General features: G+C 33.8%; 1 protein-coding gene across 8 annotated transcripts in view; it reads left to right on the plus strand.

Moving 5' to 3' along the window:
- Positions 1-369: 369 nt before the first annotated feature.
- LOC135156106 (uncharacterized) overlaps positions 370-25,425 on the plus strand; it is a 28,245-nt gene continuing 3,189 nt past the window's right edge. For 2 of the 8 annotated variants that reach the window (XR_010295213.1, XM_064107319.1), the window contains exons 1-9: positions 376-471; positions 3,547-3,600; positions 5,518-5,571; positions 11,763-11,873; positions 12,404-12,508; positions 17,120-17,204; positions 21,585-21,647; positions 23,196-23,353; positions 25,213-25,277. Coding sequence is in view for 1 of the 8 variants with exons in the window: in XM_064107319.1 (XP_063963389.1) it covers positions 11,786-11,873; positions 12,404-12,508; positions 17,120-17,204; positions 21,585-21,647; positions 23,196-23,353; positions 25,213-25,277 (564 nt within the window). In the remaining 7 variants the exon portion in view is untranslated. Of the gene's footprint in view, positions 472-3,546; positions 3,601-5,517; positions 5,572-7,204; positions 7,240-7,268; positions 9,793-11,762; positions 11,874-12,403; positions 12,509-17,119; positions 17,205-21,584; positions 21,648-23,195; positions 23,354-25,212; positions 25,278-25,425 lie in introns of those variants that run through there. The other 6 variants (XR_010295215.1, XR_010295214.1, XR_010295217.1 and 3 more) reach the window with 6 other exon arrangements.

Genomic DNA, 25,425 nt, shown 5'->3' on the forward strand with positions numbered 1-25,425 from the left:
TTTTAATATAATAGTATCCAAGTATTCTGTATCCATATATAGATATCAACGTATATCATTCCTTAATAATTATGTTGATGATGTTGTTTAAGTTAAACAACATCATCAACATAATTATATACCATTGCACGTGTCCTCGATCACGCGCCCCCTCTTTGATCCCTTCATATATATCATCCCTTTTTAAGTCCTCTGATTATTATATCACCTGCCATTACTTCACTCTCTCCTACTACATCCACCACATTGGACAAGTCGTGTACTCCCTCTACGGGACCATCCCCCCTCCCCCATCTGCCCCCTCCCCCCATCCTTTATCCATCTCCCGATCCGATTCCTGCTTGCGCGCCGGGGACTCTTAATTCACTCACGAACGTAGAGGGCGACAAAACTGATAACGCACCACACCGGCAGCAGCAATTAGTAGGTAATTGCTCGTTTGTAATCGATTCATGACATTGGATTCTAAAGGTACTCCTTGTTATTATTACATATCATTTTAGATATACAAATCCTCTTTTTATGTTCTGCGGAGTTAAATTTTGAATGCCAGTGTCGGGTGAGGTACCTCACCCCGCCTCACCCGCTTTCCTATAGCACTTAGCAGTGCTTAAGGCCTTCACTACAGCGGTGCGTATTGGAGACTTCGGTCTATGTAGGGACTCGGGAGGGATTCCGTGAGGCCAGACGAAGTCTCAGCGGAACATATCGTGACCAAAATAGACAGATTTTTCGGTCTAATTTTTGCAAGCCTAGGCCCTATAAAAGGCTATGTTATTTGCTGTATTTGCAAGGCCCCCTAGAATTGAAAACTCATTGCCAAACACAAAAAATATTTTCAAAATTAAAGATTTGAGTAGGGCCCTACTCTCTCTGGTGATAGTCTCTAAATGGAAGACGGATCATTCATCTGTTTTAATATTTTTTGTTACGGTACAGTAGATTCTATGCCTAGACTAGAGTCTAGACTCCTAATCATATTTTAATTTAAGAATTATTTTTACTATTTGTTCTTGTGTGCTGTCATCATCGGCCTAGTTTTACTAGTTTTGTTATAATAATAATATTTTAAGACCTTTTTTTACAATTTGTGTTGTGTACTGCTAAGTTTCACTTCACAGCAGGTCTTATTTACATGCTATTTAGTCTGTTTCTGTCTGGGGCATGTAAACAAACAACTATTCTACTAGTATTTTGTAATAAATCTAGAGGTACTCTACACATTTATCCAAAAGAAAATAGAGGGGTTAAAACATTGTACTAATGACAGAACAGCTCTTGCGTGGGTGGATCTAGCTTTAAGAGCGTCGTGATGAGAAAATTTGTATATCATTTTTGATATGGTCTTCATGACACTTTAAAGTCTTGGTTAAAATTTCTTGCGGGCTCATGTAAAGAAACGGCTATTCTAACATTTTATAAAAAATCTACACATTTTACAAAAAACTAGAGGGGTTAAAATATTTTACTTAACTTCCGAACACTTTTTGCGTGGGTGGATCACATTTTTCATTCGGTGAAAAGATGAAAAATAAGTAACAATTCTTATTCAGTGCTATGGTTTTCGCTTCAATATCCACGTGTCACCATGTTTTCATGTGTTAATTCTTGCCGTCGCAATACTGCCATTTGCACAACAAAGAAAGCCAATCTCGCCCATCACATGCACTAGTCTCGATCTTCGCGTACACGTGCAGAATATTTCGTTAGGAAAAACGTAATGGTTACACGTGGGGTTTTCTAAGCAAATATTTTGCACACCTTCAGATCAAGACTAGTGCGTGTGATCGGGTAAGATCGGCTTTCTTTGTTGTGCAAATTGCAGTATTTTACAGCACAAATTAACACATGAAAACATTTGTAGATTTTTTACAAAATGTAAGAATAGTTGTTTGATTCATGACCCGGGCAGGAAATTTTAACCAAAGTGTTAAAGGGTCTTGATCATCATTTCAAGAATCATATAAAAAATTTCATCATCACGATGCTTTTAAATGCTAGGGTGGATCGCATTATTCATTCGGTAAAAAGATGAAAAGAAAGCAACAATTCTTACCCAGCGCTGTGATTTTCACTTCGATACCCACATATCGCCATGACTTCATGTGTTAATTTGTGATGTCACAATACTGCCTTTTGCACAACAAAGAAAGCCGATCTCACACGATCGCACGTACTAGTCTTGATCTTCGCGTGTGCAGAATATTTGTTCTGAAAAACCCAATGTCGAGTTTTCCAAGCAAATATTTTGCACACCTTCGATGATACTTATCTGGGCGACAAAGAGCTGATTAGTTTTTGTTCCCAAGGTAGAAGGTCAAAGGTCATAGAATTCAATAAAGTACATAAGAAATAGATCATTTTCGCGATAAATCAATAATTGTTTGATGGATCAATTGCAAACTTGGCTCATTTGGCACATACAAGTGGTGATGAACTGATTAGTTTTGGGGGTCTCAAGGTTAAAGGTCAAGGTCATAAGAAAGAGACCGCTCTTGCGTTAACTAAAAAAAATTGATTGATCAACTTCAAACTTGGCTCATGTGTACATATGCAAGTGATGATTAGCTGATGATTTTTTTTATTTCAAGGTTAAAGGTCGAGATCATACAATTAGAAAGAATACATCAAAAATAGACCGTTCTTGCAATAACTTTAAAACCCTTTGACAGATTAATTTCAAACTTGGTTCATATTAGCATATACAAATGACAATGATCTTAAGATTTTTGGTCTCATGGTAACATGGTTCGATCAACTTTACATGTTTGATTTTTGGGGAAATAGTTATTTGACAAGACTTCATAGTCACAAGATCAAAGGTTTAGTATTTTTTTAAACTTTATTTGAACAGAAACTAGGATATATTTCTGGTCTTGCACTGGCGGAGGCATGCATTTCGACCGCACACGGTTGAAGATTCGTCAATTTTTTGTTTACCATAACTTGGAAACTATTTTACTCATATTTGAAACTTGAATCATGGACTCGTTACCAAATGACAATGATCTGATTCATTTTGAGGGTAAAAAGTTAGGGTTACAAATTCAATACATAATATGAGAAATAGATTGTTTTGCAATAACCTGAAAATCATTCCAAGGATCAATTTGGAAGTTTGATTACATGTGCCCAGGGATATGACATTTTTAAAATTAGTTTTCAGTTCATTGGGTCAAAGATCATGATTATGAATTCAATATAATACATAATAAATAGATTGTTTTTATAATATTACATTTACTTTTTCATGCATCTAATTGAAAGTTAATTCAAAATTGATAAGAGGGTGACAATGACTTGAAGGTTACATGTTTGAAAAAATTGCTTTATCAATAATAAAACATTATTGGAACACTCGAAAACAAGAAGCTTGGGAAATTTATGTTTCTTTCTATTTTCTCTACAGCTACCCGTAAACAGACAAGAACAGGTGCAAGCTCTATGTAAAAAAAAATAATTAAAAAAAAAAGAAGAGCAGTGGGTTTGAGTATGTATGTGTTATAAAAGCATTTATTTTTCTCTCATTTTTTTTCCCCATTATAGACTACCTAAGTTACGGCATAGACTGTTCGTTCCTGTATTTTGCTGGACATTAGAGTAAGTATGCATGTACAGTCAAAATTCATAAAAAGATCTGATATAATAATATTCCTGATAAAAGAAGATAATATTTTGGTCTTGGCTCTTTATATTCTTTTGTTTTTTAACCCTGATATAACAAGACTTGTGCTATTATTTCTCTTTCTCCCCCTGTTTTTCTTTAATCTCTCTATCTCGTTTCTCTCTTGGTTAAAATGTATACATGTAGATAGCCTATCGAACCAACTTTGAAATAATAGTTTAAATAAAAGAGATTAATTCATACATGAACAAGCAATACACTCTTCTGAAAATGGTATGAATTTGTATTTAATATTGTGAGTGGCAAGTCACGACTTGAAAAGCATTCTACTGATCAATTTTCGAAAGTTTGATCATATGTGATAAGGGAGTGTCAATTATGTAATTACAGTGGAAATTTGGTATAATGAGGTCCTTGGGTACATCAAAATTTCCTTGTTGTAGCGGGAATGTCATTATATCAGGATTAAAAAAAACAACAGAGTAATAAGAGTTGAGACCAAAATATTACCTTGTTATATCAGGAATATTATTTTATCAGATCTCTTTCTAACAAGTTTCTACTGAACTTTTGGGAGTGATGGGTCAAAGGTTCAAAGTAAAAAAATCTATAAAATGCATAAGAATGGACTTTTTATGCTTTCACCCATTAAAAGTGGATGCTGGAAGCATTATGTATTTGGGTTGTCCGTCCGTCCATCTCTCCCATTTTCACTCTCACGATAACTTAAAAATTGGTCAACTGATCAACTTCATACTTGGCTCGATATTTATCTTGGTGACAAAGAGCTGATTCGTTTTTGGTTCGCAAGGTAAAAGGTCAAAGGTCATAGAATTCATTAAAATACATAAGATATGGACAATTTTCACGATAAATCTGAATTCCTTTCAGAGATCAATTGCAAGCTTGGCTTGTGTGTGCACATACAAGTGATGATGAGCTGATTGGTTATAGGGATCTCAAGGTTAAATGGTCAAGATCATAGAATACATAAGACTGTTCTCACGATAACTCAAAAAAATCTGACGATCAACTTCAAATTTGGCTCATGTCTGCATATGGAAGTGATGATGAACTGATTATAATTTGTTTTCAAGGTCAAGGGTTGAGGTCATACAATTCAATAAAATACATTAAAAAATAGACCGTTCTTGAAATACATGTAACTCTCAAACCCTTTGACAGATCATGAAGGTTGTTGACAATGTCACACTTTTAAATTTTTTAAATTAATGAGGTACTATCTAAGCTTTAAATTGAGAATAATTTCATACAATAAAAATGAGTTAGAATTTTGACCCTATTTTGGACTCGTTGTCTTCGTTTCTCTTGAAATAGCCCACATACTCATTGCAAAATGACAATGATCTGATTGATTTGGGGTAAAAAGTTATGTTTACAAATTCAATAGATAACATAAGAAATAGATTGTTTTTGCAAAAACTTGAAAATAATTTTAAGGATCAATTTGGAAATTTTATTACATATGCACTGGGATGTGACATTGATGAAATTAGTTTTCAGGGCCATTGGGTCAAAGATCATGATCATGAATTCAATATAATACATTATATATAGACTGGTTTTATAATAACATTTACTTTTTCATGCATCTAATTGAAAGTTAATTGAAAATTAATTAGAGGGTGACAATGACCTGAAGGTTACATGTTGTGAAAAATACTTCATCAATAATAAAACATTATTGGAACACTACAAAAAATTTATGTTTCTTTTTATTTTCGATACAGCTACCCGTAAACAAACAAGAACGGGTGCTAGCTCTGTGTAAAGAAAAATAATAATTGTTTTAAAAAAAGGAGAGCAGTGGGTTTGAGTATGTATGTGTTATAAAAGAATTTATTTTTCTCTCATTTTTTTTCCCAATGTAGATTACCAAAGTTACAGCATAGCTTGTTCGTTCCTGTATTTTGCTTGAAGTTAGAGTAAGTATGCATGTACAGTTGAAACTCATAAAAAGATCTGATATAACAATATTCCTGATAAAACAAGGTAATATTTCGGTCTCGGCTCTTTATATTCTTTTGTTTTTTAACCCTGATATAACAAGATTTGTGCTATGTTTTTTCTTTCTCCCCGTTTGTCTTTATCTCTGTATCTCGTTTCTTTCTTGGCTAAAATGTATACACGTAGATAGCCTATCGAACCAGCTTTGAAATAATAGTTTAAATAAAAAAGATTAATTCATAATGAACAAGCAATACACTCTTCTGAAAATGGTATGAATTTGCATTTCATATTGTGAGTGGCAAGTCACTACTTGAAAAACATTCTACTGATCAATTTTTGAAAGTTTGATCATATGTGATAAGGGAGTGACAATTATGTAATTACAGTGGAAATTCAGAATAACGAGGTCCTTGGGTACATCAAAATTTCTTTGTTATAGCAGGAATGTCATAATATGAGGGTTAAAAAAACAAGAGAATTTAAGAGCTTAGTCCAAAATATTACCTTGTTATATCAGGAGTATTATTTTATCAGATCTCTTTCTAACGAGTTTCTATTGTACTTATGGGGGTGATGGATCAAAGGTTCAAAGCAAAAAATCTATGACATGCATAAGAATGGACTCTTTAATGCCTCTATCCATTAAAAGTGGATGCTGGAAGTATTACGTATTCGGGTTGTCCGTCCGTCCATCTCTCCCATTTTCGTTCTCACGCTAACTTAAAAACCAGTCAACCAATCAACTTCATACTTGGCTCGATACTTCTCTGAACTGATTAGTTTTTGGTTTGCAAGGTAAAAGGTCAAATGTCATAAAATTCATTAAAATACATAAGTACTAGACCATTTTTGTGATAAGTCTGAATTCTTGTGCCGGATCATATGCAAACTTGGCTCGTGTGCACATACAAGTGACGATGAGCTGATTAGTTATGGGGATCTCAAGGTTAAAGGGTCAAGGTCATAGAATACATAAGAAAGAGACTGTTCTCGCTATAACTCGAAAAAATCTGACGATCAACTTCAAACTTTGCTCATGTGTGCATATGGAAGTAATGATGAACTGATTTTTTTTTTTTTCAAGGTCAAAGATCAAGGTCATACAATTCAATAAAAGACATAAAAAATAGATTGTTCTTGCAATAAGTATCAAACCCTTTGACAGATTAACTTTAAACTTGACTCACGTATGCATATACAAGTGACGATGATCTGATTAGATTTGGGGTCTCAAGGTCAAAAGTCAAGCTCATGGAATTCAATAAAATACCTAAGAAATAGACCGGTCTTGTTATAACTAAAATATCCTTTGATGGATCAACTTCAAACTTGGCTCATTTTAGCATATACAAATGACAATGATCTATTAAGATTTTTGGTCTCAAGGTCACATGATTCGATCAGGTTTACAATATACATGTTTGATTTTTGGAGTAATAATTATTTATTTATCGATTTCATAGTCAAAAGATCAAAGGTTTAGTATTTGTTTACTTTAATTGAAACAGAAGCTGAGATATATTTCTGGTCTCGCACTGGCGAAACATTGTTGCAACACTTGAAACAGGAAGGTGGGGAAATTCATGTTTCTTTCTCTTCTCTCTACAGCTTCCCGTAAACAAAGAAGAACAGGTGCAAGCCCGGTATTAAAAAAAAAAAATTTAAAAAAAATTAAAAAAAAAAAATTAAGAAAAGGAGAGCAGGTGAAACCCCTGGAAAAGGAGAACAGGTGAAACCCTTGAACAGGAGATTAGGTGAAACCCCTAAAAAAAAAAATTGTTCAAAAAAAAGGAGAGCAGGTGAAACCCCTGGAAAAAAAAAAAGATAAAAAATTTAAAAAAAGGAGAGCAGGTGAAACCCCTGGAAAAGGAGAACAGGTGAAACCCTTGAACAGGAGATTAGGTGAAACCCCTAAAAAAAAAAATTGTTCAAAAAAAAGGAGAACAGGTGAAACCCCTGAACAGGAGATCAGGTGAAACCCCTGAAACAAATCCGTCTATCACACAATTCAAGACAGTAGACCTTGCACCTTGCACGAAAGCTTGGTTGAGTAAAAAAGAATTGTGGGTAGCAAACTAAAAAATTTTTAAAAGGAGAACAGGTGAAACCCCTGAACAGGAGATCAGGTGAAACCCCTGAAACAAATCAGTCCATCACACAATTCAAGACAGTAGACCTTGCACCTTGCACGAAAGCTTGGTTGAGTAAAAAAGAATTGTGGGTAGCAAACTAAAAAATTTTAAAAAGGAGAACAGGTGAAACCCCTGAACAGGAGATCAGGTGAAACCCCTGAAACAAATCAGTCTATCACACAATTCAAGACAGTAGACCTTGCACCTTGCACGAAAGCTTGGTTGAGTCAAAAAGAATTGTGGGTAGCAAACGGAAAAAATAAAAAAAAGGAGAACAGGTGAGACCCCTGAACAGGAGATCAGGTGAAACCCCTGAAACAAATCAGTCTATCACACAATTCAAGACAGTAGACCTTGCACCTTGCACCTTGCACGAAAGCTTGGTTGAGTAAAAAAGAATTGTGGGTAGCAAACTAAAAAATTTAAAAAAGGAGAACAGGTGAAACCCCTGAACAGGAGATCAGGTGAAACCCCTGAAACAAATCAGTCTATCACACAATTCAAGACATTAGACCTTGCACCTTGCACGAAAGCTTGGTTGAGTCAAAAAGAATTGTGGGTAGCAAACGAAAAAAATAAAAAAAGGAGAACAGGTGAGACCCCTGAACAGGAGATCAGGTGAAACCCCTGAAACAAATCAGTCTATCACACAATTCAAGACAGTAGACCTTGCACCTTGCACGAAAGCTTGGTTGAGTCAAAAAGAATTGTGGGTAGCAAACGAAAAAAATAAAAAAAAGGAGAACAGGTGAGACCCCTGAACAGGCGCACAGGTGAAACCCACTGTAAAACCGGCGAAGAGGTGAAACCCCTCAACAAGCACACAGGTGAAACTCCTGTTAAGTTAGTAAAAAAAGGAGAACAGGTGAAACCCCTGAAACCAAGAAAGTCTACCCCACAATTCACGACAGTAGACCTTGCACCTTGCACGAAAGCTTGGTTGAGTCAAAGAGAATTGTGAGGACTGGTAGCAAAAAACTAGTTAACGAGATAAACGAGATAACGAGATAACGAGATTAACAAGAATAACGATAAAAACAAATAAAATAACAAGAAAAACAAAAACAAAAAAAATTAAAAAAGAAAGCGGAGAACAGGTGAAACCCCTGAAAAGGAGATGAGGTGAAACCCCCCAAACAAAGCAAAAACAAAAACAAAACAGAAGAAAAAAGAGAAAATAAAGACGTGTACTTCATTATTTGACTGTAAAGTGTTTCTTTCTTATGAGTTTGAAAAATTACAAAGAGAGTGAATAAAATTGGAGTCAAGAGGACAAGTGGTGTTGAGTAATCTGAAAGAGTTTATTTTACTAAGGTTATTTTTCTTTTAGGATAGCAGAGTGAGGAATATATAATTAAGAGAATAACATTTAGAAGTTTAGAGACTCTCAAGAGAAAGAAGTGAGTAATAAATTATATATACTGAAAAAGGAGACGAGAATTTATATCCAATTAAGTCTAGAGATACAGCTGGGCTTGAATCGTTGAGGAAAGAGTATTTGATTATTTACAGAGTTTTTAGAGGGAAAAAAAGGTGAGGAGAATTGAAGTAATAGGAGTAAGTTGTAATTACAAGTTAGCTTGAGTGGTTGTGAAGAAAATATTGATTAAAAAGTGTTTAGATTGAAAGTAAAGATGTGAGCTTGATTAGGTAGAGTATTGTGAATAAAATTGAAGTCTAGGAAACAAGGTTGAGAAGTACTAGTGGACTTAATAATTTCAGAGGATATTTGATCAAATATATTTCTTATTTAAGGAAGAAATAAGGCTGGTTAATCAGAAAATAAGTGATCAAAATTGTGCTAAGAGACAAAAGGCTAGAGGTTTACAACTTTTGCAAACAAGAAAAAAAGTGGCCTTGATATATTATAAACACAGTTTGTAAATTGAGAATAATTGAAGCTTATGAGATCCAGATAAACAAGTAGGCTCGAGTAGTTCCAGAGAGGGTATTTTATCATTTGCAGAGTTTGATGAAAAGAAGCACACCTGATATAAAAGAATAAGGCTCAGAAGTTCATAGATTCATAAGAAAGAAGTGACTGATGAACTATACTGAAAAAAGGTAAGGAAAATTGAATAGAATAAAATCGAGAGATAAAACATAGTTTGAGTAATTAAAGTAAGAGTTTTTGGTTGTATACAGAGGATTGAAGAAAAAACAAACAAAAAAGGGTTAAAAAACAGTTTGAGTAATCAAAGTAAAAGAGTTTTTGGTTATATACAGAGGTTTGAAAAAAAAAGAAACAAAGGGTAAAAAACATAGTTTTAATAATTAAAGTAAAAGAGTTTACAGACATTTGAAGGAAAAAAAAGAAACAAAAAAGGGTAAATATTATTTGAGTAATTAAAGTAAAAGAGTTTTTGGTTATGTACAGAGGTTTGAAGAAATAACAAAAACAAAAAAGGGTAAAAAAACATAGTTTGAATAATTAAAGTAAAAGAGTTTTTGGTTATATACAAACGTTTGAAGAAAAAACACACAAAAAAGGTAGAAAATATTGTTTGAGTAATTAAAATAAAAGGGTTTTTGGTTATATACAGAGGTTTGAACCAAAAAAAAAAAGGGTAAAAAACATAGTTTGAATAATTAAATAAAAGAGTTTTTGGTTATATACAGACGTTTGAAGAAAAAAACAAAAAGGGTAGAAAATATTGTTTGGGTAATTAAAATAAAAGGGTTTTTGGTTATATACAGAAGTTTGAAGAAAAAACAAACAAAAAAGGGTAAAAACATAGTTTGAGTAATTAAAGTAAAAGAGTTTTTGGTTATATACAGAGGTTTGAAGAAAAAACAAACAAAAAAGGGTTTTAAAAAATTGATTAATAAGATAAAGTTAAATATCCAAGTGAGCTTGAGTAGTTCGAAGAAATATTTCATAAAAAAGTTTCTAGATTGCAAAAAAGGCTTGAACTTGATAAATTAGAAAAAGAAAATTCAAATCGAGATAACAAGACTGGGAAGTACTAGTGGCTTTCAAATTAGAAAGAGAATATTTGATAAGAGAATTTGTTTTTATCTAAAAAAGAATTGAGCTTGGTTTATTGATAAAAAGTGAGCAAAGTTGAAGGAAGAAAATAAAATTCAGAAGTTAACAGAGCTTGGAAAAGGGAAATTGACCTTGATAAATCACCTGTACATTAAAAAAAGGAAATATTGAAGAGAATAAGATCAAGATACACTGTTATAAAGAGGATATTTTATCATTTACAAATTTTTGGAGAAAGAGCTAAGCTTGATAAATCAAGTATCGAAAAGAGTAAGAAAAATTGAAGTAAAAGAAGAAGGCTTAAGTAAAACAAATTGGTTTAAGTGGCTGGAAAAAATTAAATCACAGATTTTCCATTTTTGTTAAAGCGAGCTTGATATATAACAAAAGTAGAAAAATTGAAGTAAGAGAACAAGGTACAAGAAATACAACAAGGCTTATATAATTTAATAGCCAAAACCCATAAATTCATCCAATAGGAAACCAACGTTTGTTGAGAAAAAAAAAAATATTGGATAAGAGTATTTTGTGAAATACAAGGAGGCTTATATAATTTCATAGCCAAAACCCGTATATTCATCCAATATTCCAGTTGTAAACCAACGTTTGTTGAAAAAAAAAAAGTTATTGGATACGAGTATTTTACGTGTTGAAAACACATCAAGGCATTAATTTGGAATTAACTAGTTGAACTGTAAAATTATAATATTGAGCATTTTATGTCTATTGCAGAAGAGAAATTGAAAATGGCTGTCGATCATTTCAGCTCAGTTGTTCATGAAATTTTGAGCATACTCTCTAATTATACATCGATGATCAATACAGATGTTGATGAATGTTATCTGTGCATGGATAAGATCAATGAATATGAAACCTACGTAACGTGTGAATCTTGCAACAATGATTTCCATGTGACATGTAAGGAATACGTGAACAATAACAAATTTGCTGACCAGAGATTGATATGGATTTGTTCATGTTGTGGTTATAGCAACATTGGTGATCGCATATTTGACAGAGAGTGTATTCCATCTCATTATAACAGATATGAGCCTCTAATGGAAGCAGATGATGATGATGATGATGATGATGACAATAGCAATAAGAACATCAAAACCTTCAAGCAGACAAGGCAAGTTAAGGGAGCAAGGAAGAGGTATGTCAAAGAAAAAAAGAGCACAGTGCTTACAGATCAATGTAGCAGATATGAAAATGGTGTAACAGACAATCTGTCTCAAAACTTGCTCAGTGAAGAATTTGACAATAGCTGGGTGAAAGTAAAATGCAAGAGAGCAAAACTAATGGCAAGAAAAAGGGAAGAAAGGTTGCAATCAAATTCAGAACAAAGAAATGATCAGGGCAAAAGGCAGGAAAGATCAGTCAATGGTGTATTGTTGGAACCAGGTGTAACGTACATTGGCACAGCATTCAAGACATTTTATGGAAGTCGTAAGAGGAAAAACACAGTACAGAAAAAAGAGAATGATGAGAACCACAAAATGAAAAATGAAGAAAAACATGTTGGTGTCCAATCCTATGCAGAAACTCTATTGAGCATTTATGCTTGCAGTGTGAAATCTCCGCTTTCCATGAAATTTTGTAATGATGCCAGTAAGGAATTTGAGAAAATGCAAAATCGATCCTATGCTAATGTAACTACTAAGTTGTCTCCATTGTCGAAACCAGATTCTGCTAAGCACTCCAACCGAAGAACGTGTAATATTCTGGGAAAGATGAAGGATTTGAGACGGTACAGAGTTCATGCAGGAGGCAAACAAAGGAACAAGAAAGGTCAGTTTATCAAAGTGAAAAAAAGGGTAGATGATGTCGATTGCACTTTTTCAAAATCGTCAAAGAAGGAAGTAAAAGAGTTGAACACAGATATGATCCACAATGAAGTGACAAATTCTTCAGAGAAAGAAAAAGTTTCTAATCAATCAAACAATTCTGATAAATCGATCACAGTAGGCAAAGATAAAGGAGAATCAAGAGGCAGTAATGACGGTCATCCTCCAAACATGCCATTAAATGAGAATGGAACAGGTGAAATTAGAAAACAAAGTATCGGTAGTGCAGAAAACATGAATGTCACCAATGGAGTAAGGCAAGTCGATTTGCAGGATGATATTGAAGAGAATGAGGAAAGCGGTAGCGACATTGACATTGATACACCTATCAAACGTAATCGTAGGAATTACATCGATTCAGATTCAGACACCAGCATTGAAACTGTTGCAGTTATACCTTGTACTTCAATTAAAAGTGAAGAGTCATGTCAGGGTATTGGTACACAGCATGTACTTGATGAAACGTGTCACATTGAAATTGTTCCAGATGCAAGACTGAACGAAAATACAAGCAATGCAATTTTGAATACGGGAGATGAGTGTATTGATTACTCTCATGTGCAAATTTCCTTGGAATCTGATATCAAAGCAGACATTGTTGAAGAAGAAAATGAAGTTGAAATCTGTTCGAATGAATCAGGAGACGAAGTAGAGTTTGTATCAGATCTTGGAATGTGCGATAGACCAGACAAGTCTTTCAAATTTGTACCCCTCGAGATGAATGAGAAACAAGCGATTTGTAAAAAAATGAATATTAATTGTGCACAGAAGAGCTGGCTTGAAAGTTTTAATAAAGACGAGAATATTGGGATTCCTTCGTGCATAAAAATTATAATTAGAGATGGCAACTGTTTCTTTCGTGCAATTTCGTATGGAATTTCCGGTACTGAACGTCATCATGCGATTCTGCGGAGACTTACCGTTAATCATTTATTAGAAACTAACGATATGTTCAGGAATACATTGAGAAGTGAGTTCAGAAGTGTCAGAGAATATGTTGTTGAAAAGAGAATATCGGAAGATGGAACTTGGGCTACGGACACGGAGATGAGTGCATTGGCCAACTTAATTGATACTGATATCTATTCTTATAATGACCAAGTACCGTGTTGGCAGTTGTACTCTGCTAAGAAACCTGGCAGCATAAATGTTATTACAACTGAGAGAGGCATTTTTCTACAATACACAGATAATAATCATTTCAATGTAGTTGAATCTGTTAAGAGTCTTGGTAGTGATTCATCAAAGACCACAAAAACAAAACAAGATGTGAGTACAGCAGTAGATACACGAGTCAAACCAGTTGCACAGGGAAGATTCAATCAAGGTCATGAAAGATTTGGTTGTTCATCTGGAAAGCAATGTGTTGCTAATTCATTATCAGCTCTGTTGTACAGCAAAGTGAAAAATGCGGCTGATTGGAATAATGATGATTTGGATAGGATTTTGATCAACGGGGATGAATTGTATCGTAACATAAGGCAGTTTGTTTCACGCCAAGACGAATATTTATTGATTTCTGATCTACCAAAACTCTTGGAAGCCTATGATGAATTGTTCGAGATTGAATATCGTGAATCGATTCCTGGTTTGCTAGAAGGAGATGAATCAACTTTGGTGGACTCAATTTCATTGCCACTGAAACAAGCACTAGAGCAAGAGTTATGCAGTGATGTCAATGCTAGCTTTGTAACATTTTCTGGGAACACTTTTGTTGTCATATCTGCATTTGAATCTTTTTTTGTATTTGATTCTCATTCAAGAAACTCAAGAGGCTTACTCATAGAGGATGGCTTTAGTGTAGTACTAGAAAGTCCAAGCTGGCAAGGTGTTCACAAGCATTGTATGAGGTTGGCAAGGACTTTGGGTTGCTCTGAATATACGCAATATGAAATCACAGGTGTTATTGCAAGAACAATTTCCGGCAAGAATGAGACATTGAATGGTCGCTTTCAGTTACCTGGCATTTCATTGCCCCAAGATCCATTACCGAGTGACAATGCAATACACGTAGAGAATGATATCTGTGATAATGTTGGAACAATAGAACAAAGTGTTTTTTCTGACAAATTAATTGATGAAGACGAGTTATTAAGTCCAGTTGATGAAGTGGATAACATAATCTTTTGTGATGAACGCAATATGATAAAAGAAGCTTCAGAATCGACAACATGGACTATGAAAAGCTCCCCTGCAGACAAAGACATTAGTATGGAAAGTACTGATGCTAATGATTTTAATCGGTGTGCCAATGAGCCACAGAATTTAGAAAAAAATGGAAGTTGTAATCTGACAAGAAAACGAAAACTGGATACTTTGGAGCAAGAAATAGAAGCTAACATAGATGTTTGCCAAGTAACAAAGAAATTTAGATCGCAGGACATAAACAGAGACAGTTCTGTCCTTAAAGATGGAAATTCTAAGAGAACGGAAAATATCAATGAAAGAAATATTACTGACATGAAAAGTGATAGAAGCAGTACGAAAATGCAGAAAAGACGTAAAAGAAGTTGTACACAAAGAATGAAATACAAAAAGGAGTTTATGAGAAAAATTCGTGGTAGGGTATATGAAAACAAAGTAGAGGCTTGTGTCAAAGATGCAAATACACCTAAGAAAGGAAAAAAAGAGAGCAAAAAATCAAGATATGAAGATATTATCTGGAGAATGGAAAAAATTAACAAGGTCAAAGGAAACTACAAATACACATCTGATTCTGATTTTAAGGTAAAACAATGTGCTACCATGAAAAATCTGTATCAATCTAATTTGAAATATAAAACACGTCGACTTAATGCAAATAAAACAAGATATATGACAGATAAAGACTTCCAACAAAAAGTGAAAGAGACTATGAAAACCAGATATCAGAATGAAGAAAATTACAAGCAGAAAAAGAAAAATACCATGAGACACATGATTAAAGAAAAGTATGCAAAAGATTTGAAGTTCAGATATAAACAAAAGAATATCATGAGAAATAGATACCAGAATGAAGAAATGTACAAACAAAAACAAAAGAATATCATTAGAAATAGATACCAGAATGAGGAAATCTACAAACAAAAACAAAAGAATATCATGAGACACATGCTTAAAGAAAAGTATGCAAAAGATGAGCAGTTCAGACAAAAACAAAGGAATATTATGAGAAATAAATACCAGAATGAAGAAATATACAAAAAAAAACAAAAGAATATCATGAGACACATGCTTAAAGAAAAGTATGCAAAAGATGAGCAGTTCAGACAAAAACAAAAGAATACCATGAAACACATGCTTAAAGAAAAGTATGCAAAAGATGCGCAGTTCAGACAAAATAAAAGGAATACCATGAAATTCATGTCTTTAAGGAGATATAAAAATAGACAATATAGACAAAGGAAATTGGCAATGTCAAAAGAGAAATATAGAAAAATCAAAAAGTTTAGAGAAAGTGTAATAAAACGAAATACTAAAAGAACTATTGCTAAAAAGGAAAAATTGTGTAAATTTAACAATGTAATCAAAGAATTTAGAGAAATTGTATCTCATGGTCCAGAATATGTATGTGCTGTATGCTTTAAACTTCTTTTTGAAAATCAAGTCAAGAAATGTGTAATTGATGATTATAAGTTTCAGATCTGTATTAGTACAAAGTATTTGCATGTTTGTAATTCAGAATGTAGAGGAGATTGTCCAGTAAAAACCTCAGCTAGATCATCTTTATGGATATGCTTTACTTGCCATAGAAAGTTGAAATCTGACAGAGTACCTGCAGAAGCAAACCTAAATAACTTGCAATTACATGAAATTCCAAAAGAACTTGCGAACTTAAACACATTGGAACAGCATTTAATAGCACTAAATATTCCCTTCATGAAATTGATGGCATTGCCTAAAGGTGGTCAAAACGGAGTTCATGGTCCAGTCGTGTGTGTCCCTTCAAATTCTTATGAAACTGCAGATATTTTACCAAGAGCACAATCAGAAGATCAATTGATTCGTGTTAAACTGAAAAGAAAATTGTCTTACAAAGGTCATTACGAGTATAAATTTGTAAATAAAGAAAAACTGCTTTGTGCTTTGCATTATCTAAAACTAAATAACAAATATTATTCAAATATCACTGTGAATGAGGGATGGAAAAATTCAATGGAACGAAATGAAAATGATGATGAAACTGAAGAAGAACAGGAAAGCGAAATGAGTGCTCAGACTCAATTAAGAAATTATTGGAAAAATTATTGGAAAAAATGGAATGAAGATATTGACAGTATTTTGTCTAAGGACAAGAAAAATGATGAAAACTTCAGACAGAGTGCCAACGTGCCAAATACAAAATCAAACAAAAATGACATCAATGATGAAAAAAAAGACATCACTGACGAGGAAGACCGTTTCCATGGTTTGCATCTAGATTCATGTCTTCAACCAGTTGATATTGGACAGGAAATTCTTGATCAATATTTTGATGAAATAATATGCTGTGCCCCTTGTGAAGGAAAAAATCCTGTATCCGTTCTGCAAGATGAAACTAATGAAGCTAAATGTTTTCCTATATTGTTTCCCAAAGGTCAGCCGACGTACCATGATAGAAGGGAAGAGAGGATAACATTAGGACGTTATCTGCTGAACCGATTGATGCATGTTGACAACAGGTTTGCTCAAAATACAGATTTTATTTTTTATGCTCAGTATATCTATGAAATTCAACAAGTTTTGTCACAAGTGTCTATTGCATTGAGACAAAGTTGCAACAAAAAAGATGATTCCTCACCAATTACTGCCTCAGATTTGAGATGTCCTGAAAAAATTAAAAATGTTTTAAAATCAGACAAAGGATATAAATTTCTTAAGCAGATTCGAGGGACACCTCCTTACTGGCAGAAAACACAAAAAGATATTCTAGCAATGGTTCGACAGCTTGGAAAACCAACCTGGTTTGCTTCATTTTCTTGTGCTGATATGAGATGGCCAGAGATTATGAATACATTACTAAAACAGCAAGGAGATAGCAGAAAGTCAAGTACCTTAGATTGGGCACAAAAATGCAAGCTGATGAACTCAAATCCAGTAACATTAGCAAGGATGTTTGAGAAAAGATTTCATACTTTTCTTCATAAAGTCATTTTATCACCATCTGCTCCTATTGGGAACATCCAAGACTTTGCATACAGATATGAGTTTCAACAAAGAGGAAGTCCACATTGCCATATTTTGTTCTGGGTTGACGCCCCACAATTAGGAAAAGACAAAGATGAAGATGTTGTACAATTTATAGATAAGTATATTTCTTGTGTGACGCCTGATAAGGAAGACGATCCAGAATTGCATGAAATTGTTCGTTCTGTACAGCAACACAGTAAAACGCATTCTAAATCGTGCAGAAAAAAAGGAACGACTTGTAGATTTAATTTCCCGAGACCACCTTCAGAAGAGACGTTTATCATTAAAGTTAAAGATAGAAAAACAAACAAAAAGAAAAAGGGTGAAAATGGAGAAGATGATAGAAAAACAAACAAAAAGAAAAAGGATGAAAATAATGAAGATGCTGAGAAAAAGGCTACAGAAAATGCAAAAGAACTGTTGAATTCTGTTAAAAATGCCTTGTCGGATGGAACTGAATATAATAGTACTAAAGAACTTTTTGATAAACTTGAAATTACACAAAGCCAGTTTCAAGAGGCACATCACGAGATTGCATCACAGGAAAGTGTGGTAATCACAAGAAAGCCTGGCGATGTATGGATAAATCAGTATAACCCTAACTTATTGAGGTGTTGGAATGCTAACATGGACTTACAATATGTGACAAATGCTTATGCCTGTGTTATTTACATTGTGTCCTACATGTCAAAGGCAGAAAGAGAAATAGGAATGCTTTTAGAGCAAACAGTTTCTGAGATGAAAGATGGAAATAAAGATGCTAAAGAAAGTATGAAATCAGTCGGGCAAGTGTACATGCACAACCGCGAAGTATCGGCTCAAGAAAGTGTATTCCGTGTTTGCAGTCTAAGACTGAAAGAATGTTCTAGGAAAGTTGAATTTATATCTGTTGGTCCTGATCCCATAAGAATGAGTTTACCGTTAAATGTCATAAGAAACAGACCTGATTGTGATGATGATGAAGAAAATATTTGGTTTCCTAGCAAAATTGAGAGATACAAAGCTCGACCTAAAGATGCAATGTTCAAAAAGATGTGTCTTGCAACTTTTTGTTCTCAATATAGGATATTGACCGCTTGCCATATGAAAAGCAAAGTGCACAAAAACATCTTTAAACTCAGAAATAATTTGGGATACATTCAAAGACGAACTCGTTCCAAAGATGCAGTCGTAAGATATCCACGATTCTCGTCCACCAGATCACCTGAAACGTATTTCATGAGTATATTGCAACTTTTTTTGCCACATTATATCGATGAGCAGTTGAAGCCTCCTGGGTTCAAAAGTTATGAAGAGTTCTATGAGACAGGTTGTGTAAAATTATCTGGAAATGACTTGCAAAGGGTTAGCTCAGTTATCAGTAATAACATGAAAAAATTTGAAATCAATGCAGATTCTATCGAACTGGCACAAGAGCATTTAGATCGTTTTGGTGTACCAGAAGATGCATGGGGCCTATTATGTCCTGAAAGTGAAGTACAGAGACTTGAACATCCAAACGTGTATGTTGATGCCGAAGACCAGGATGAAGAACTTGCTATGCCTGATCTTAAAGAATCCAAAAATAAAGAAAACTTTGCAGTGGAAATTAGGACTCATAAAATTTCAAAAGAAGATAGGCATTGTATCATTAGGTCAATGAATGAGAAGCAGAAAATTGTGTTTTATAAGATACGGCAGTGGTGTCTCGATAAAATAAATGGAAAACAAGTTGAACCCTTTCATGTATTTATCACAGGTGGAGCTGGCACTGGAAAAAGCCATTTAGTCAAATGCATATACTATGAATCAACACGTATATTAGCCAGAATGATGCATAATCCTGATGATGTCTCAGTGTTGAAAATGGCTCCCACTGGAGTAGCAGCTTATAATATAGATGGTCATACTATTCACAGTATTTTGTCTATTCCAGCTAATGCACAGATGCCTTACCAGCCATTAAGTGAAGAAAAAATAAGCATTCTTCGCAACAAGCTAATTCAGTTGCAAATTCTAATCATTGATGAAGTGTCCATGGTAAATCAAAAATTGATGTTTTATGTCCACAGTCGTCTACGGCAAATAAAACAATCACGAGATCAGACTGCTTTTGCTGGTGTTTCCGTTATTGCTGTTGGAGATATGTATCAATTACCTCCTGTCTTTGGAAGCCCTTTATATAAAGATACACTTGAAGGAGTGTTATGGAATGACAATTTTAAAAAAGTAGAACTTCAAGAAATTATGAGACAAAAAGACGATGCAAAATTTGCTCTTTTACTGAACAGATTAAGAGTAAAAAAACGAGATGATATTCTTTCTGATGAAGACCTGGCAGTGCTAAAATCCTGTGAAACTGGTGAAGAAAATGAAGACGCTCTTCATATTTATTCATGTAATAAGGAAGTAGATGAATGGAACAGGAAATTGTTGCATAAGAAATGTTCCAATGTGATATGCTTGAAAGCCGAAGACACAGAAAGAGACTCGAAGAAGGGAAGTACAGTTCGCGAAAAACCTGTCACACGTTGTAGAAGCCAATTACCCAGTTATTTATGGATTGCCATCGATGCAAGAGTCATGTTGGTCAAGAACATTGATGTTAGCAAAGGCCTTACAAATGGATGCTTTGGAAATGTTTGTGAAATAATTATGGACCAAACAAATTCTAAATATGTTTGCATCAGAGTAAAATTTGACAAGGAAAATGTTGGTATACATTCCATTGAAAAATGTAACGAATTTCTGGGTAAGAAGTATTCAAGGAGACAGTTTCCATTGAAACTTGCTTATGCATGTACAATACATAAAGTACAAGGTTTGACCTTAGACAAAGCTGTGGTATCATTGAAAAGGACATTTGAGTCTGGTCAAGCATATGTTGGGCTTAGTCGTGTTTCTTCATTATCTGGCCTTACTATAGAAAATTTTGAATCTAAAAGCATACATTGTAATCCTGAAATCAAAGAAAGATTGGATAACATGAAACCATTTATTGAAAATTTGGAAGCTGAAAAGAGTGATAGTGATAAGTTCACTTTAATTTTGCACAATATACAAGGATTAAGACAACATTTTTTAGATCTTCGTTCCCAACAACAATTTATGAATGCAAACATAATTTGTTTGACTGAGACATGGATTAATGATGACAACATTTTAAATATTTTTATGGATGGACATAAATTCTACCATCAGCCACGTAGTCTTTCATACAATGAATCTGGAAATTCAGGCAAATTTAAAGACCTAGCACACGGCGGCGTTGGAATGTATGTGAAGAAAATTGACACGAGCAGATTAAACATAAATGTGGATAATTTGGAGTTTATTGCAGTTCTTATTAGTAGATCTCCTTCTCTTGTTGTTTCAGTCGTATATCGACCTCCTTCTTATGATATTAATCATTTTTGTCAAAATTTGACTGATTTGATAAATGAACTGAATAAAAGATGCACAAGATGTATTATAACAGGTGATTTTAATGAAAATTTGATGAAAGGATCATCAAAGATACATCAGTTAATGTCTATGAATGGTTACAAACAGCATGTTATGAATCCTACAACAGAGAGTGGAACATTAATAGATCATGTTTACAGTAAGGGATTAGACTCATTAGAAGCTGAAGTCATTCCTGTGTATTATAGTTATCATGAAGCAATTCAAGTAATATTTTAGTTGACGTGAAATGAAATAAAAATACTCATGTACCCGTTTTCTATTGAATTTTGGAAGTGTTTACTTAAGATACATTATAGTAACATCCTAAATCAAGAAGCATTAATTTTGAGGCATGTAAAAAAAAATCATATTGAGTGTAATATGATTGTGAATGCAGTTTGTTAATGTATTAAAATATCTTGACTGTTATTTATCGTACGATACAGATGTCAAAAGGGAGGAGAATGTTTATCTGATATCTTAGAAAAGCAAGAAGGAAAGAATAAAGGGTAAGTGTAGATTTAATTTTGTATTGATCAAATAGTTATGATTGCAAAATGAAAAATTTAACATATTTTGATAAATGAAAGTCTGCATAGATTATGAATAAAGGCAATTTTCAAAAGAGCTCTGCATTTATGAATACATTAATTAAAAAAAAAGGATATTCAACCAAGTATATTTAAATCAAGTTCAAAACATTACATTTCATGTAAAGGACATTATGACAATGCCTCCACCCACCAAAGGTGCTGCCAGAGACATTATGTTTTCGGGTTGTCCGTCCGTCCGTCCCACTTTCGTTCTCGCGATAACTTAAAAACCAGTCAACTAATCAACTTCATACTCGGCTCGAGGACACCTATTTGGGTGACGATGAGCTGAGTAGTTTTTGGGTCCAAAGGTCAAAGGTCAAAGGTCATAGAATTCAATAAAATACATAAGAAATAGACCTTTCTCACAAAAAATCAAAACCCTTTGACAGATCAATTTCAAACTTGGCTCATGTGTGCATATACAAGTGACAATGAGCTGATAAGTTTTGGGGTCTCAAGGTCAAAGGTCAAGGTCATAAAATTCAATAAAATACATAAAAAATAGACTATTCTTGTAATAACTCTAAAACCTTTTGACAGATCAACTTTAAACTTGGCTCATGTGTACATATACAATAGACGATGAGCTGATTAAATTTTTTGAATGTCAAGGTCAAAGGTCAAGGTCATAAAATTCAATAAAATACATCAAAAATAGACCGATCTCATGATAACTCCAAAACCCTTTAACAGATCAACTTCAAAACTGGCTCATGTGTGCATATACAGCTGACAATGATCTGAGTAGATTTTGGGTCTCAAGGTCAAAGGTGAAGGTCATAAAATTCAATAAAATGCATAAGAAATAGATTGTTCTAATGATAACTTTTAAACCCTTTGAAGGATCAACTTCCAACTTTTTTCATGTGTGCATATACAAGTGACAGTGATCTGTTCAGATTTTTGGTCTCAAGGTCACAGGATTCAGTGAAGTTTATATGTTATCTGACTAGATTCTGCAGTCGCAAGATCAAAGGTCTACTATTTTATACTTTATGGAAAGAGAAACTAGGATATATATTTCTCGTCTGGCAGTGGCGGAGGCGTACATTTCGACCGTGCGCAGTCAAAGATTCGTCTGGTTTCAAAATGCAATTACTACTGCAAAGATATTTTATTTTACAATACATGGTGTCATAAGAAGCATCAGTTTATTATTGCAACAGCAATTATCAAAAAGAAATGAAACAGAATTTGAATCTAGTTTGGAAGTGAAAGAAATGAAAACTTTCTACTAAGAATGTGCTTTTATTTTCAATGAATACAAAAATCTTGTAATTTATAATGACTACATGGTATACATCGACTCAGAAAAAAGGTAGTCCAAGGGGGAGGGGGTTATGGGACAAAGATATATAAGTGTATTGTGTAATAGTTCTTAATTTTCTTTACATACCATTTGCAGTTTCTGTAATACACTGTGTAATAATGTTGTTCTCTCAATGTTACTATTAAGTACAGGTACCAACAAGAACCCAAACACCAACAATGTGATAACTCCTCTTGGGGATTACTGCCTGACTTGCGGTTATTAGACCGCTTTTCATCTAATGATTTGGGACCATGTAGGAGTGTGCATAGTGTACAAAGCCATTCATTTATGCAGTTTCACTCCATTGGTTTGTATTCATGAAATTTATATCCAATCCCAATCGGTGCCATACAAGCCTGGTGTCTGTAAATGCTCCTGTGAGTAATGTGCTGACCAGGTTTATCCCTGAAATTGTTAGTGAACGGAGCAGCTGGAGGATCCCAGCCCTTGGTGATAAATGCTGGGTATTGTGGTGAATAATAATGTTTAATATCATCAAAACACTTGTCTACAAACAGGAAAAACAATTTAGAAATTTGTTTTATTGACAAGATTTGATGATGATAACTTATGAAATTTAGATAATTGAAAATGTGTCACAGATATGTAATCCCCTCTCACCCATATTTAGTGTTTGTCGTCCAGTTAATCATTTGTCGTCCAGTTTATCATTACTCTAAACAAAAGACTTTAATGAAGAACACACCTTCAAGACAAGGATTGACTAACTCCTCACTACTTGCGCACTTATTTCAAAGAAAAACGTTTATCAACCATAATCTGTCAGTCTCATTGGCTACCAGACAAATCGCCTGCCCACAAATGCTACAGGTCCTTGAAATTGTCAAAGAAAAGACCACTTAGAGGACATTGGCTCGTCTAAAATGTAACTGGACTCTGTGATGGGTCACTTTCTATAAATTTGTTTATTATCATCTGAACAATTTCAGCTTTCTTATCATTGCAGAATTTTTGTTTATTTTGATTTTCAACAGTTTTTTTAAATTATAGTTCACAATCTGCTTCATATGTAAACCCCAACTGAGATGTGCAATACAAAAAGAAATCAAAAGTAAATCAATGATTCAAGACTTATAAAAGCCATGTCCACCCCAAGAACAAATGGATTTGGACGAAAAGGGAAAAATCAAACGAACATGCTTTATGCTGAAAATTTCATCAAAATTGAATGTTATTATAGTATTTGGAAAGAGGTCGGATTTTTCCTTTAAGATTTACTTACAAGAGTTGGACGAAGAGGGTGTAAAGTGTTTGTCTTATCACAACATTGAAATGTACATCTCAGAACAAATAGTTCCATTTTTGTAAAGTTATTATATTGAATATGGACTGTTATTAGAAATGAAAATTATATATAATTATGTAAATTGCTTGGGATAAAGTATACTTCCTTTTTTATGAAATTGTATTACGGAATGGTGTTATAACTTAGTAAAGAGGAAGGATCTTGTGAAAGTGATTATGTTACGCGGGAAGAAAACCCGCTTGGTCAGTAGAGATCGATTGTTTTGAGGTCATTGGTCAAGCTACTCAGTGAGGAGAGCAATCAGTCAGAGAGTCCTGTAGGATCCAGATAATTTAGATCTCAATCCTGTCGAGGTATGTTGATTGATATGTGCTATTTTATAAGAGAAGGATATCTATGTTTTGGAATATATTATCTCTAAATCATGAACTAGAATTAGAGCATTGAATCGTAATTTTTCTGTTAGGTCAAGGATACCTACTACGTGGCATGTTACGTAACAATGAATGTGTGTATATATGTATCGGGTACCTATCGATTCAAGATGGTATCACTCTTTCCTTTTTGTCTTGGAATTGCCGAATTGGAGGACTATATTTATGTAGTTGTATTTCTTTAACGCTCGATAAATTATTTACCTGGTGTATTTAAATAGACGATGAGTAGAATTTATAAATCTGAATAATTCGTAAACCGGGAGATTTGGTAAATGGTAGCCTCAAGGTCAGGCAATGTCAAATCATTTCGTACTGATGGTTTCGATTAATTATCGATTTAACTTTAATCGATTAATATTTTCGCCAGTTCAGTTATATATTTTAGATTTTAAAATGATACGTGATCAATTGATATTATACAATCATATATATTAAGGATTGGTGTATCGTTTATTTATTTAGGAGTTCGAATGTTCATTGTTGATGGAACTAGCTGGATTGTGATGATTTCTGGGTTTTCTACGAAGGTACGAAAAGTTATGAATTTTCCTTGTAATTTAATGACTGTGTTGTTCGAAGTGATATCTTATAATATTAGGATAAGAATGATTGGTGAATTTGATTTTTTTCCTTCGAGCATTGAAGGCTTAAATGATAACTTTTTCATTAGATCAC

Source organism: Lytechinus pictus, chromosome 12 (assembly GCF_037042905.1).
Source record: "Lytechinus pictus isolate F3 Inbred chromosome 12, Lp3.0, whole genome shotgun sequence".
In the NCBI taxonomy this organism is placed as follows: domain Eukaryota; kingdom Metazoa; phylum Echinodermata; class Echinoidea; order Temnopleuroida; family Toxopneustidae; genus Lytechinus; species Lytechinus pictus.